General features: G+C 41.3%; 1 protein-coding gene across 1 annotated transcript in view; it reads right to left on the reverse strand.

The window, feature by feature from the left end:
* mcf2l2 (MCF.2 cell line derived transforming sequence-like 2) overlaps nucleotides 1-15,260 on the reverse strand; it is a 275,749-nt gene that overhangs the window by 194,557 nt on the left and 65,932 nt on the right. The window contains exons 5-7 of the mRNA XM_067995223.1: nucleotides 11,153-11,272; nucleotides 3,654-3,770; nucleotides 1,933-2,082 (exon numbers count right to left, since the gene is read on the reverse strand). Of these exons, the coding sequence (XP_067851324.1) occupies nucleotides 1,933-2,082; nucleotides 3,654-3,770; nucleotides 11,153-11,272 (387 nt within the window). The remainder of the gene's footprint in view (nucleotides 1-1,932; nucleotides 2,083-3,653; nucleotides 3,771-11,152; nucleotides 11,273-15,260) is intronic.

Genomic DNA, 15,260 nt, shown 5'->3' on the forward strand with positions numbered 1-15,260 from the left:
CAGGTTTCGGGCCCAGCAGCCAGCCTGATTGACAGGCTGGCTGCCATTAGGAGCCGCAACGCCGGGGTGGGGGTGGGGGGGCGCGTGTCGGCGAGAAAGAGAGAGAGCAAGACGTCATCCGGCGCTGGAACGGAAGAATGGGGGGGGCAGGGAGGAGAGTGGAAGATCCGGAGCTGGAATGGAAGACCGGGGAGGGGGGGGGGATCAGGTGGGGGAGAAGGGAAGATCGGGAAGACATCAGGGGAAGATTGGGAGGTCATCAGGAAGATCAGGGAAGATCGGGAGGACATCAGTGTGGGGGGGCAGTGAAGAAGGGGACATCGGAGCAGGATACAAAGGTAGGTTCGTTTAGTATTTTCACTTCCGTCTATGGTTTTTTATTTAATTTATTTAGTTTCTTGTTCCCTGATCCGGCCTTTCACGCCTGATTTCACCAGGCGTGAATCAGAAGAAGAGGGCAAGCCGCCCAGGTAAGTTAAGAATCTTTCTAAGTACTTAATCTGTTGCAGGTAACGTGCCTTACGTACGTCAATGAGGTATATTTGGCTCTTTAACTGTCATCCCGCCGGCTTTAATTGCAGGTGGGTCCCCGGGAAACTCAGAAGTCAGCAGGTTGGAGCCGACTTCCGAACCTGAACGGGATTTCTGCGATTTTTGGAGCCCCCGCGCCCCTAACGCACCCACAATTGCCCCCTAAAATCACCTCCAAAGAGTCTGCAAAGGGATATAGATAGGTTAGGTGAGTGGGTAAGAAGGTGGCAGATGGAGTATAATGTGGGGAAATATGAGGTTATTCACTTTGGTAGGAAGAATAGAGAAAAAAAAATTTTTTGAATGGTGAGGAACTATTAATTGTTGGCGTTCAGAGAGATTTGGGTGTCCTGGTACAAGAAACACAAAAAGTTAGTATGCAGGTACAGCAAGCAATTAGAAAGGCAAATGGAATGTTGGCCTTTATTGCAAGGCAGTTGGAGTACAAGAATAAGGAAGTCTTACTACAATTGTACAGGATTTTGGGAGACCGCACCTAGAGTACTGTGCACAGTTTTGCTCTCCTTATCTAAGGAAGGATATATTTGCCTTAGAGGTGGTGCAACGAAGGTTCACTAGATTTATTCCAGGGATGAGAGGGTTGTCCTATGAGGAGAGATTGAGTAGAATGGGCTTATACTGTCTGGAGTTTGGAAGAATGAGAGGTGATCTCATTGAAACATATAAGATTCTGAGGGGGCTTGACAGGGTAGATGCTGAGAGGTTGTTTCCCCTGACTGGACAGTCTGGAAATAGGGGGCATCATCTCAGGATAAGGGGTCAGCCATTTAAGACCGAGAAGAGGAGGAATTTCTTCACTGAGTGTTGTGAATCTTTGGAATTCTCTACCCCAGAGAGCTGTGGATGCTGAGTCGTTGAATGTGTTCAAGACTGAGAAATAGATAGATTTTTGGACTCTAGGGGAATCAAGGGATATGGGGATCGGGCGGGAAAGTGGAATTGAGGTTGAAGATTAGCCATGATCTTATTGAATGATGGAGCAGGCTCGAGGGGCCATATGGCCTACTCCTGCTCATATTTCTTGTGTTCTTATGTTCTTATAAGCCTTGAAATGGCTGTTGGTGATATTAGCAGATAGACGCTTCATGTGCTTGTATGACACTCCTCTGTCAGCTGTTTTACTGGAAGTATAAACATTAAAATGGGGTAATAGCTCTACTAAAACACCAAAGGGACATCCTGCGAGTGTGATAAGCATTCATCTGCTAATGTTGCTAACAGTAATTTCTGGGCTTAAGTGTTGCATTGTAGGCATTTGTCAATAAGCAAGAAAAATATCTTATTGATTTCCCATTGCTGTTTTCTTACAAAAAAAGTTTGCTCCTCAAACTTGTCAGGGTATCGAAATATAATATATATAGCCACGACAACATCTACTACCTTTAGATCATTGTGTTTTTCTGTGTGAGTACTGAGCAGTTCTTTTGTGGACTGGACATCATTGGGTAATTCAGTCTCTGCAAGTTCAGTGCCAAACGACTGTAATAGCTGTGCTGTGGTTTTCACTGTCATAGCAAAATTTTCTATGGCCTGAAAAGAAATATTGGAGATTTCAGTAAAACTGTACAACCTAAGCATAAGCCCAACATATTTTCTCTCAATTTCATAGTAAATTGTTTTGCTTGCTGTACAGCTGTTTCATGTGCAGATAAATATGAATGGTGATTTACCTTCATTATTACAAGCTAACTAACTGCATGAAGGCTCTTGTTAACTGAAAAATACAAAGTTATACTTGTTGGAAACTGACAATGTATGTTGCAGTAACCAAGAGGTTAAAAGAATACATACAGAATCAAGAAGAACTAAATGGACTGGGATCAGATCAGATTGACCAAAAGCTGATACAATTAACAGGAGGGAGGTGGCAGTGAGGTGACAGTGTCTGATGTAGTAGGGGTATGTCAAGACTTACCTCTGTCTGCCATCAGTTAAAGTGACAGATCACTGAGCATGATGGCTGAACAGACATTTGGGAAAGGAGAAAAATGTAGTTTTCAGACATAAACTGTAAACTGGATAGTGTGAAAATGGTAATGTGTGTGTGACTTTGAAGCATCCATGTAATCATCTATAGCTGTAGAACACATGGGAAGAGGAAGTTGTAGTTGTTACATTTTTCCAAGGAAAAGATCATGCAAACTTTGCATAGGGGGATTCGACCTAGGACTTTTGGAGCTCCATTTGTGCAGCCTACTTGGTCCCCCAAGCTGGGTATACTGTGATCTGTAAGTACTGTTAATAATTGTGAATATTACTTACTTCTCTATAAGCATACTTGTTTGGGATCTTGAATTGATGAAGAACTAAGGACTGTTTTAGCAACACACATTTGCTCATTTTGAGGGTTTGTTGCATGTGTAGAAAATATTGCTCAATTTAATATTAATTGGAATTAGTCACAATTTCAGCTGTGTCAAACTAGTGCAAAGTCAGACAAAGTTATAGACACATTGCATAATCATCTAAAGTTATCTTACAAGACATCTGGAACCATGTGGGAGTCAATCAGAAAGAATTAGTCGCAAGTGATGAAAGTGAAAGTTCAGATCTGAAAATTATTTTTATGCAAATGATGGTTAGATATTAATATTCTCAGTGCCAACACAGTAAAGGAGCACAAATCTACCTGGAAAGCAGATTTTGTGACTCACTTCTGTGCTGTCCAGTATGCTCCTGCAAAAGTGAGCCAGGACACAGCACTATAGATAAATTAGAATGTATCCTTTGCAGTCACTAGGTGGACAATCAGCTGGAGCTGCTAAAACTGCTAGCCCTTACACTTAGAGGTGAAAGGTTGTTGGGCCTCAGTGCAGTGGATTGCAAGTTGCAGCACAATGACATGATCAGCCCCATTTAGGGGATTTCAAGGCAGCACCAGTTAGTACTTTGCAGGCAGTTTTATTGGAGTATGGTTTTGTTGGAGCTATTCATATTTTTAAGGGGAAAGGTGGTCCAAAAAATTGCAATTAATAATTTACTGCCTCCATTCTAAAAATCAGTACTGTTGCTGTATATTAATAAAAAGGAAACGAAAAAGAGAAGGAATGAAGGATTTAAAGAAAGTAAAAATAGAACAAAATTTATATTTTTGCACTCACAGTTCGATGGTGAATCCATTGACTGTGACAATATTCCAGAGTGCCTCCCAAGTCTTTTGTCAACTGACTTTTTTCAATATAGCCGTGCAGGTCTGCTATAGTGTTTAACATGATGATCTGGAACAGAGACAATAGGAAGTGCCTTTTTGAACCATCAAACCATCCTTCACTTTCCACAGGGCAGCATAACAACACACAACTGACACAAATATCTGAAAAACAAATGCACCATTACATCTGATGCAAATAAATTATGCATAAATATAATGGTGAATTACAGAAAATAAACTAGTCATGATACAATATTGTCCACCAACAGCTGCCATACTTGTGAATTATACAAATTAATGCCATCAGTGTGCATCATCTTTTAAGCCCTGCACCATATCTGGAAGTTTACCTCAACCAAAGCAGACGTCTGTTCCAAGGCATTTGAAAGTATACAGAAAAACACTCAAACATTTATCCAGAGATATGAAAGGTACAATATTCAGCTGGACAAAAGGTAGCCAATTATTATGTATATATTATTGTTATTTATACAGTAGATAACTAATATTTTGACTTCAGAAATTTTATCCAGATATTATTGTGAGCCCATGTGTATGAACGGGCTCAGCTAAGGTCATGTTCTTTTAGTCACATCAGCCTGTGGTAAGTGTACAGGTAATCCTTGGACATGTTAACATTGTATATGATCACTCTTGATTGTTCAGATTAGATTATGCCTTTGCAGGCTGCAGTCAGTGGAAACCATGAATGTGCAACATCCAAGATCATCTGTCTTAGATATGTTACAAATAATTTGTCTTTTATTCCTAACATTTTACAAGGGAAAATTACAGCTAACCAATGTTCTCAAAAAAGTTTACATATTTTGAGAAATAATAAATTATGTTCAGCAAAGTGTGTGTTCCACAACTGGATTATGATACTGTACTTAGGAAAAAAAACAAAGGTAAGAAGGAATCCAAATCCAATCAGAAACAAAGTCCCATTCATCATCCTGGACTGAGAGAGATGTTGCTCGCGACTGGATTCGGTGCAAACTTTCACTGACAAAGCTCAAAGCCAATGTCAACTGAGCAACTCCCCGATGAGCTTGTGACACAGACTGATGGATCTTTACAAGGCTGTGAAATGAGCAACAAAATTAAAACTTTCTGAGAAGACAGACGATTTAAAAAGTTATTTTCCCCAAATCCAATTGGGAGGTAGGAGTGGGGAAGAAAGAGGTACTTAATACTTATCTTTTCCTTTAAATGATTTGGAGTCATTATCTGCTGGTTAAGCCGCTCATCGCCTGGTTCAAATGGGTGGAGCGTGCATGGTACATGCTATTTTTTATCCATTCGCTGGGCGTCACTAGCAAGAACGACATTTATTGCCCATACCTAGTTGTTCTAAAAAGGTGATGGTGGACTGCCTTCTTGAATTGCTGCAGCCCATGTGGTGAAGGTGCTCCCACAGTGTTGTTGGGTGGGGAGTTCCAGGATTTTGACCCAGCGACGATGACGGAATAGGAATATATGTCCAAGTCAGCAGGGTGTGTGACTTAGAGGGGAACTTGGAGGAGATGGTGTTCCTTGCACCTGCTGGCCTTGTCCATCTAGATGGTGGTGGTCCCGGGTTTGGAAGTTGCTGCTGAAGAATCCTTGGAGAGTTGCTGCCATGCATCCTGTAGATAATACACATTGGATCGACGGTACGCTGGTGATGGAAGGGGTTGATATTTAGACTAGTGGATGAGGTGCCGATCAAGGTTTGTTCTGGATGGTATCAAGCTTCTTGAGTGTTGTTGCAGCTGCACCCATCCAAGCCAGTGTAGAGTATTCCATCCTATTCCTGACTTGTGCCTTGTAGGTGGTAGTGAGGCTTTGGGGAGTAATAAGGTGTGCCACTCACTGCAGAATACCCAGCCATTGAGCTGCACTGGTAGCCACTGTGTTTGTGATTTGCTGATGATTGAGAGTAGGCTGATAGGGCAATAATTGGTTGGGTTGGATTTATCCTGCTTTTTGTGAACAGGATATACCTGGCCAATTTGCAACATTGTTGGATAGATGCCAATGTTGTAGCTATAATGGAACATCTTGGCTAGGGGCTTAGCTAATTCTGGAGCATAGGTCTTCAGCATTACAGCCGGGATGTTGTTGGGGCCCGTAGTCTTTGCTGTGTACAGTGCACTCAGCCATTTCTTGATGTCACATGAAGTGAATTGAATTGGCTGAAGACTGGCATCTGTTGATGATTGGGACCTCATGAGGAGGCCAAGTTGGATTGTCCACTCAGCACTTCAGGCTGAAGATGGTTTCAAACGCTTTAGCCTCGTCTTTTGCACTCGTGCTGGGCTCTGCTATCGTTGAGGATGGGGATGTTCATGGAGCCCCTTCCTCCCATTCATTGCTTAATTGTCCACCACCATTCATGACTGGTTGTGGTAGGGCAACATAGCTTTGACCTGATCCACTGGTTGTGGGATTGCTTAGCTCTGATCATAGTTTGCTGCTTTCACATTTAGCATGCATGTATCCTTGTGTTGTTGCTTCACCAGGTTGGCACCTTGCTTTCAGGTACCCCTGGTGCTGCTCTTGGCATGCTCTTCTACATTCCTCATTGAACCATGGTTGGTTACCTGGATTAATGGTAATGGAGGAGTGAGAGAAATGCTCTGCCCATTCGAGGTCCTACAATGCCATAAACTTTCTTTTGCCAATGTGTGTGGGATAAATTAACAATGTGTGAGGTATTTTAAGGTGTGACAAATTCTTAGGATTCAAATGACATTAATAAAGTAGTCAGCTTTCATTCTTGCAGTTTGATATCACATGATCCGCTCAAGTGCATTATATTCTTGATTATACTCTTAGACATTTTTAGCAACAACACATGCAAGTGCATGTATGATGACTCATAGCATCAGGCCCAAATATACAAATGCTCCCAAGAGCACAAATCCATTATGTGATGATAAATTATGCATATATCTGTTCGTGGAATCCTACAGCACAACTGGAAAACAGACATCACAGTTGGTCTTCAAAGAATATGTTATTATTACTGATCAGAGCACTGTCTTGATAATTTATGACACAGAACTGGGTTGTTTACTGGGTGACTACATATATGGGAATGTCTATTTTATGGCAACAGATATTGTTCCCTAGTTTCTAATCAATATTGAAATATCTGGACTAATTTTGAAGTGATGATATCCATTGTCAAATAATCAATATCACTGAAAATTCCCAATCAAGTAGAAAAACATTATTAAATGACACGCTAATAACGTAGGGCCACCGTTCCTACATAGTGCATTTCAATCAAGGAGCACAATTTTCATAAACCTGTTCTAAGATTACATTAATAGATTTAACCCAGACAGAACACTTATACAAAATCCCAAACAGGATGACCCGCTGGCATCCTAATTATGATATGTCTATTATAATAAGGCACCTAATCTAAAGTCGCACATTTGTTTGGTCCTTTTTGATTGCTATTTCAAATATCAACCAAGGCCACAATAAAGAAATAATGGAGATAAGACCATAAGAGATAGGAGTAGGCCAGTCGGCCCCTCGAGCCTGCTCCACCATTTAATGAGATCATGGCTGATCTGATTTTTACCTCAACTCCACTTTCCTGCCTTTTCCCCATATCCTTTGACTCCCTTGCTGATCAAAAATTTGTCTAACTCAGCCTTGAATGTATTCAATGACTCAGCCTCAAAAGGTTTTTGGGGTAAAGAATTCCAAAGAATCACGACCCCCTGGGAGAAGAAATTCTTCCTCATTTCCATCGTAAATGGGCGAACCCCTTATTCTGAGACTATGCCCCCTAGTTTTAGATTCCCCCATGAGGGGTAACATCCTCTCAGCATCTACCCTATCGAGTCCCCTCAGAATCTTGTATGTTTCAATAAGATCTCCTCTCATTCTTCTAAACTCCAATGAGTATAGACCCAACCTGTTCAACCCTTCCTCATAAGACAACCCTTCCATACCCAGAATCAACCTAGTGAACCTTCTCTGAACTGCCTCCAATGCAAGTATGACTTTCCTTAAAGAAGGGCACCAGAACTGTACGCAGTACCCCAGGTGTGGTCTCACCAGCACCCTGTACAGTTGTAGCATGTCTTCCCTGCTTTTATACTCCATCCCCCTAGAAATAAAGGCCAATATTCTGTTTGCCTCTCAGATTACCTGCTGCACCTGTATGTTGACTTTTTGTGTTTCGTGTACGAGGACACTCAGATCCCTCTGTACCGCAGCATTTTGTAATATTTCTCCATTCAAATATTTTGCTTTTTTATTTTTCCTCCGAAGGTGGATGACTTCACATTTTCCCACATTATATTCCATCTGCCAAATCTTTGCCCATTCGCTTAACCTGTCAATATCCCTTTGCGTCCTCGTCGCAACTTGCTTTTCCACCTATCTTTGTATCATCAGCAAATTTGGCCACAAGACACTCCGTTCCTTCATCCAAGTCATTGATATATATTGTAAATAGTTGAGGCCCCAGCACTGATCCCTGCGGCAACCCACTAGTTAGAGATTGCCATTTTGAAAATGACCCTTTTATCCCGACTCTTTGTTTTCTGTTAGTTAGCCAATCCTCTATCCATGCCAGTATATTACCCCCAACACCATGAGCTGTTATCTTGTGCAGTAACCTTTTATGTGGCACCTTATCGAATGCCTTTTGGAAATCCAAATATACTGCATTCATTGGTTCCCCTTTATCCACTCTGCCCGTTACTTCCTCAAAGAACTCTAATAAATTTGTCAGTCATGATTTCCCCTTCATAAAACCATGTTGACTCTCCTTGATTGTATTATGAGTCTCCAAATGTCCTGCTACTACTTCCTTAATAATGGATTCTAGCATTTTCCCAATGACAGATGTTAGGCTAACTGGTCTATAGTTACCTGCTTTCTGTCTCACTCCCTTCTTGAATAGGGGTGTTACATTTGCGGTTTTCCAATCCGCTGGGACCTTTCCAGAATCTAGTGAATTCACTATCTCTGTAGCCACTCCCTTTAAGACCCTCGGATGCAAGCCATCAGGTCCAGGGACTTGCCAACCTTTAGACCCATTAGTTTACCTAGTACTTTTTCTCTAGTGGTAGTGATTGTTTTTAGTTCCTCCCTCCCCTATGCCCCTTGATTTTCTACTATTATTGGTATGTTATAAGTGTCTTCTACTGTGAAGACAGATACAAAATATCTGTTCAATTCAATCTCCCATTTCCTTGTTTTCCATTATTATTTCCCCAGTCTCATCCTCTAAGGGACCAATGTTTACTTTAGCTTCCCTCTTCCTTTTTATATACTTGTAGAAGCTTTTACTGTCAGTTTTTATATTTCTTGCTAGTTTACTCTCAATTTATTTTCTCCCTCTTTATTATTATTTTAATCATCCTTCGCTGGTTTTTAAAGTTTTCCCAATCTTGGGGTTACCAGCAATCTTTGCCATGTTGTATGCTTTTTCTTTTAACCTGATACCATCCTTGACTTCCTTAGTTAGCCATGGTTGGTTCAACTTTTTTGTGGAGTCTTTCCTCCTCACAGGGATATATTTTTGTTGCGAGTCATAAAATATCTTTTTAAATGTTTGCTACTGTTATCCACCATCATACCATCTAATCTGTTTACCCAATCCACTTTAGCCAATTCCGCCCTCATTCCTTTATAATTGCCCTTATTTAAGTTTAATACAGTAGTTTCAGACCCAAGATCCTTGCTCTCAAACTGGATGTGAAATTCTGTCCTGTTATGATCACTGCTTCCCAAGGGATCCTTTACTTTGAGATCATTAATTAATCCTGTTTTGTTACCCATTACCAGATCCAAAATGGCCTGTTCCCTGGTTGGTTCCCCGACATATTGGTCTAAGAAACAATCCCTAATACACTCTATGAACTCCTCCTCTGGGCTATTTTTGCCAATTTGATTTGTCCAATATATGTGAAAGTTAAAATTGCCCATGATTATTGCATTACTTTTTTTACAAGCCCCCCTTATTTCCTGATTTATATTTTGCCCTACAGTGTAGCTACTGTTAGAGGGCCTATATACTACTCCCACCAGTGATTTCTTTCCCTTGCTATTTCTTACCTCCACCCAAATTGATTAGACATCTTGATCTTCTGAGCCAAGATCATTTCTCACCATTTTACCAATTGCATCCTTTATTAACAGAGCTACCCCACCACCTTTACCTTTTTTCCTATCCTTCCGAAATGTTAAGTAACCCTAAATATTTAGCTCCCAACTTTGGTCACCTTGCAACCACGTCTCTGTAATGGCCACGAGATCATACCCATCATACCCATTTGTTTCTATTTGTGCCGTCAATTCATCTATCTTATTACGAATGCTGCGTGCATTCAGATAAAGAACCTTTAATTTTGTCTTTTTACCATTCTTTCCTACCCCGGCCCCATTTGCTTGTGCACTCTAATGTTTGAACGCTCTGTCCCTTCCTAACACACTCTGTTTATCATTACCCCCATCACTTTCCTGTACTACTTCCTTGTCTTTTCTCTTTATCAATCTAAACTTCGCCCCACCTGAGCCCTCCCCCCATCTAGTACGTTTAAAGCCTTCTCTACCACCCTAGTTATTCAGTTTGCTAGAACACTGGTCCCAGCATGGTTCAGGTGAAGCCCGTCCCAACGGAACAGCTCCCTCCTTCCTCCGTACCGGTGCCAGTGCCCCATGAATCGAAACCCACTTCTCCCACACCAATCTTTGAGCCATACATTCATCTCTCTGATCTGATTTACCCTGTGCCAATTTGTTCGTGGCTCAGGTAATAATCCAAAGATTAACAATTTAGTCCCTAGCTGCTCAAACTCCCTCAGCAGAACTTCTTTCTTAGTCCTACCTATGTCGTTGGTACCTACGTGGACCACGACAACTGGATCCTCCCCCTCCCACTCCAAGTTTCTCTCCAGCCCTGAGGAGATGTCCCTAACCCTGGCACCTGGTAGGCAACACAGCCTTCGGGACTCTCGCTCTTGGCTGCAGAGAACAGTATCTATCCCTCCAACTATACTGTCGCCTACTACAACCACATTCCTTTTTACTCCCCCCACCCCCCCCCCCCACCCCACTTGAATGGCCCCCTGAATCACGGTGCCGAGGTCAGTTTGCTCATCCTCCCTGCAGTCCCTGCACTCGTCCAAAAGGGCTGCAAGAACCTTGTATCTAATATAGAATAGGATTCAGTGATTGGAGTTTCCTTCTATTTTTAAAGTCAATGAAGTTTGCAGCAACAGCTTTTCCATCAATTTAAAGTATATAAATGAAAACAAAGTTAACCTTTGAATCCTTATAATCACATTAACCATTACTCCCCTCAGCACCAATTATTATTTGTCAAATATATAAACAGAAATAGGAAAATAAAAAGAGTCAACAACACATCATATTATATGAAAAAGTACACTTGAGAGTTTATAGGAATACAAGACAAAAGCATATGCTTACCGGTACCTTCATTTTAAAGTCATCTCGATAAAGCCTGATGTCAATGTCAGCAATGGTCCTCTGGATGAAACGGGAAGGACGCAGTACAAACACTAGCTGCAGATTCCCTGGAAATGCTCCCTAAAAGAAAAAGAAGGAAAAGGCTCTAAAGTCAGTGTCATTGCAGCCTCATACGTGCCAATTGTCAGCATTAAGGGGGTCTGGTCAGCATTTGCTGACAAAAATCAGCATCACCTTTCTGCTGATAGGACCTATCACCACTCAACGTTGGTCCTAAGGCTAATAGTAGTGATTACAGTCTCTGTATACTGTAGGTAGGAATTCTCACCTACAATATGGAGAGTTAGCAATCGATTTGAAGGGAGAAGGGCCCAGTCCAGTGTATTAGCAGCTAGACTCAAGTATGACAGTGGAAATGGGTGATAATGAAGGGGAGAGGGAAAGGAGCAGTGAAGGGGGGAAGAAAATTGGTGTTAATGAAGGGAAGAGGAAAAGGTCAGAAACCAGGAAGAGTGCTTTGGAGTAGGGAAGGAAGGAAAGTGCCAACATTAACTGACTGGGTTGGGAGGGGGTTGGAGATGGAAAAGTGTGCTAGCATGAATGGAGGGGGAGATGGAAGAAAGGTGCCAACTTGAACTGGTTTGGAGGGGGAGAAAAGTGCCAGGTTGATTGAGGGGAAGAGGGGAGGAAGAAGAGTGCCATTATGAACTGGGAAGGTCGGAGGACACAAAAGAGTGGGGAGTTGGAAGGGATACAGTTTCTCTGTGAACTGGCTCCAGAGTGGAAGACTGCTTCTGAATTGGTGCAGATAGGGTTGGGAGATGGAGAGTGATCATTAAGGTAACTTTTGAGGAAACAATGGTCGGGTTGGTCTGTTGAATATCCAAGTGTAACTTTGGTTTTCCTTAAAATTTGCTTGCTTAAAATGAACTAGAATGAATAATTTTTCATGTGAAAATTCATAATTTTATAGGGGATCATGCCTCAGGACCCCCCCCACCACCACCACATCTAGAAATGCACCTCTAAATTTGTGCCTTCCCTCATCAGGCTTTCATATACATCCATGAATAAGAAGCAAAGTACTGCAGATGTTGACTTTTATTTCTCTCATTATGCCTCCTATTGTCTCGTGCTTGTATCACTTCTGTCATCTCCTGTTTTCTATTTAAGCACTTTACAGGTCATTTCCTGTGTGTGTATGTGATTTTTCTCCCCCCTCTCCCTACCCCTTGTTCTGTTTGTTTTTAAATGCTGTTCATCTGTAATATTTTCCAGTTTTCACAAAGGGTTCTCATCTGAAACATTAACTTGCCTTTTCTCTCAACAGATGTGGCCTGACCTGTTGAGTTCCCGCATTTTCTGTTTTTGTTTCATCTACTTATGTTTGTCTTCATCCAATACAAGTGATGGACTGATGGGTATAAAACCCACGTAACTACTTGTTTTCACATATCATAGTTTTTTTTTAGGGCTGTTTCAGAGTTGTTAGCTTTTTGAGGCTTTGTTAGCTTTTTGAAGCTGTCGGTCAGCTTTTGCTGGTTTTCTAAGTTGACATGTGTGCAACATTATCAGTTACACTGTGAGCCTACCTGTCAAGAAAGATAATATGATAGCCATTCTAATGTAAAAAATTAATTCATTCCTAATTATTTCCAATTTACTATACATTTTATAGAACTGCTATTAAATTAAAAGCTATTAATATTTCTTAAAATTATTAATCTATTACTGGGCATTGAACTTTATATTCCCAGCTATAGAAATGTGACCATTCTTTAGATCTATACCTCAATTATTTATCTCTTCCAAATGTGCAGTTTTATTTTTCATCCAAGGACCCATTGTATCTCAAAAACTATATGAAACCATAGATTGCTCTTATGTAATATTTATAAAGAAATTATTTACCATAATGCTCATTATATAAGTCACATCTTTAAGTATGTTGCTGTTATTGGCATGTTTTGGGGAATGATTTATACATGTGCAACTTTATACTAGTGTGCTTGGATCTGATCAGATAAGGTGGCCAACAAGAATCTGAATGGTGCCAGTAGCTTAAGTGATCTTGTTACACTGCTGTTTTCTGGATATTTTGTCTGTATCTGCTCGATTGCTGTTAAGAAGATCAAGAAAAAGAGAGATGCAGCAATAAAGTATACAGGAGAGAGGGAAGCATGAGGAGAAGACAAAAAGAAAAACATATAAAGAGTGGAAGAGAGAGAGAAAGGCAAGGACAAGAAAGAAAATAGGCATAAAGAGACAGAAGAAAGATTTCATAGTGAAAGAGAGAAATGAAATGGACACAGATGATAGAAAAATAAACACCATGTTCTCCCCATCAGGTTACACATTGCTAATTAATCCAATATAGATTCCTAAAATAGGGCACAGAATGTACTTGTCTGCCTGTTTTAGAGTTGACATTTAAGAAAATACCAAAAACTTGTACAAGCTTTTTTTTCAACCTTCCATTCTTCTCCAATGGGCTTAAATGTGTTGTGAACACCCAATTCTGTGCCTACCTCTTCCACAACTCCCTATTTGAATCGCTCCAATCAGCTTCCCAAAATACTAAAAAGGCTTTAACCAAAGTCACGAACAATACTCCCTCTGACTGTAACTATGATGCACTCTTTGTCCTACCTGACCTCACTACAACGTTTGACAGAGTTGACCATACCATTCTCCTCCAACACCTCTCCTCCATTGTCCAGCTCTCTGGAACAGCCCTCGCTTGGTTCCAGTCTTACTTATCCAATCTTAGCCAGAGTATCTCTACCAATCACTTCTCTTCCCCTCACTTTGCACCATCACCTCACAATTCTCCCAAGCACCTGTCCTTGGCCCCCTTCTCTTCCATGATGCCCTTTGGTGACATAATCGGCAAACATGGGGTCAGCTATCACATATACATTAATGGCACACAGCTGTATCAGTATATCACCTCTTTTAACCCCTCCAATGCCTCTGTGCTGTCAGACTGCTGCTGGTTGAACCAAACTGTTCTCAACTTCAGCATCCTATTTGACTCCATGCTCAGCTTCCGTTCCTCATATCTCCTCCTTCACAAAGACATCTCTGTAACATTGCCCACCACCAGTCCTGCCTCAGCCCATCTGCCGCTGAAACCCTCATCCATGCCTTAATATAATATCAAGACTCAACTATTCCAATGCTCCCCTGGACGGCCTCCCATTCTCCACCCTCCGTAAACTTCAGCTCATCCAAAACAACGCTGTCCATATCCTATCCCGCACCAAGTCCTGCTCACCCATCACCCCTGTCCTTGCTGACCTACACTGGCTCACTGTTCCTCAACACCTCAAATTTAAAATTCTCAACCTTGTGTTTAAATTCCTCCATAGCCTTGTCCCTCCCTATCTCTGTAACCTCCTCCAGCCCCCATTCCGAACTCTCTACTCCTTTGATGCCTCCCGTGCATCACCCTCATTTCACCCCACTGTTGGCAGCCGTGCTTTCAACTGCCTAGGCCTCATGCTCTGGAATTCTCTCCCCTAAACAACTCCACTTCTGCACCTGCCTCTCGGCCTTTAAGACCCTCCTTAAAACCCACCTCTCTGATTACCCCTTCTAACATCTCCATCTTTGGCTTGGCATCCATTTTTTCCTTATTCCTCTGTGAAGCACCCTAGAATGTTTGTTTTTCTGCATTAAACGGTGCTATCTAAATGCAAGTTGTTGTTTTAGGAATACAATTTTTGTGTTTTTAACATCTTGCCTGCATGACAGAATCACCAAACAAAGTCTGTACAATATCAAGTTGCTGCAGTTTTTTTTTTACTTTGCTGCTTGTTGGAGTACTTTGTATTAGCTTAATTGTTGAAGAGGTTAAGAAGACCAAGAAAAAGAGACACAAAACTAAAATACAAAGGAGAGAAACAGAAGAACAGATAGCAGCATTTGTGCTTTTTATGCTGGAAGGCCATTAAATCTTTGAATTGTACTGTGCTAAGTCTCACCTGGAGGCTGCTAAGTCATGAAAACCTATAAGCTAGGTGTTACGATGCATCAACTAGGACAAGCCCAGAAGTGTGCAGAGTAAGAAAACTGAAAAACATCTTTTATTTATATTCACAAATCG

Source organism: Heptranchias perlo, chromosome 13 (assembly GCF_035084215.1).
Source record: "Heptranchias perlo isolate sHepPer1 chromosome 13, sHepPer1.hap1, whole genome shotgun sequence".
NCBI classification, from domain to species: Eukaryota; Metazoa; Chordata; class Chondrichthyes; order Hexanchiformes; family Hexanchidae; genus Heptranchias; species Heptranchias perlo.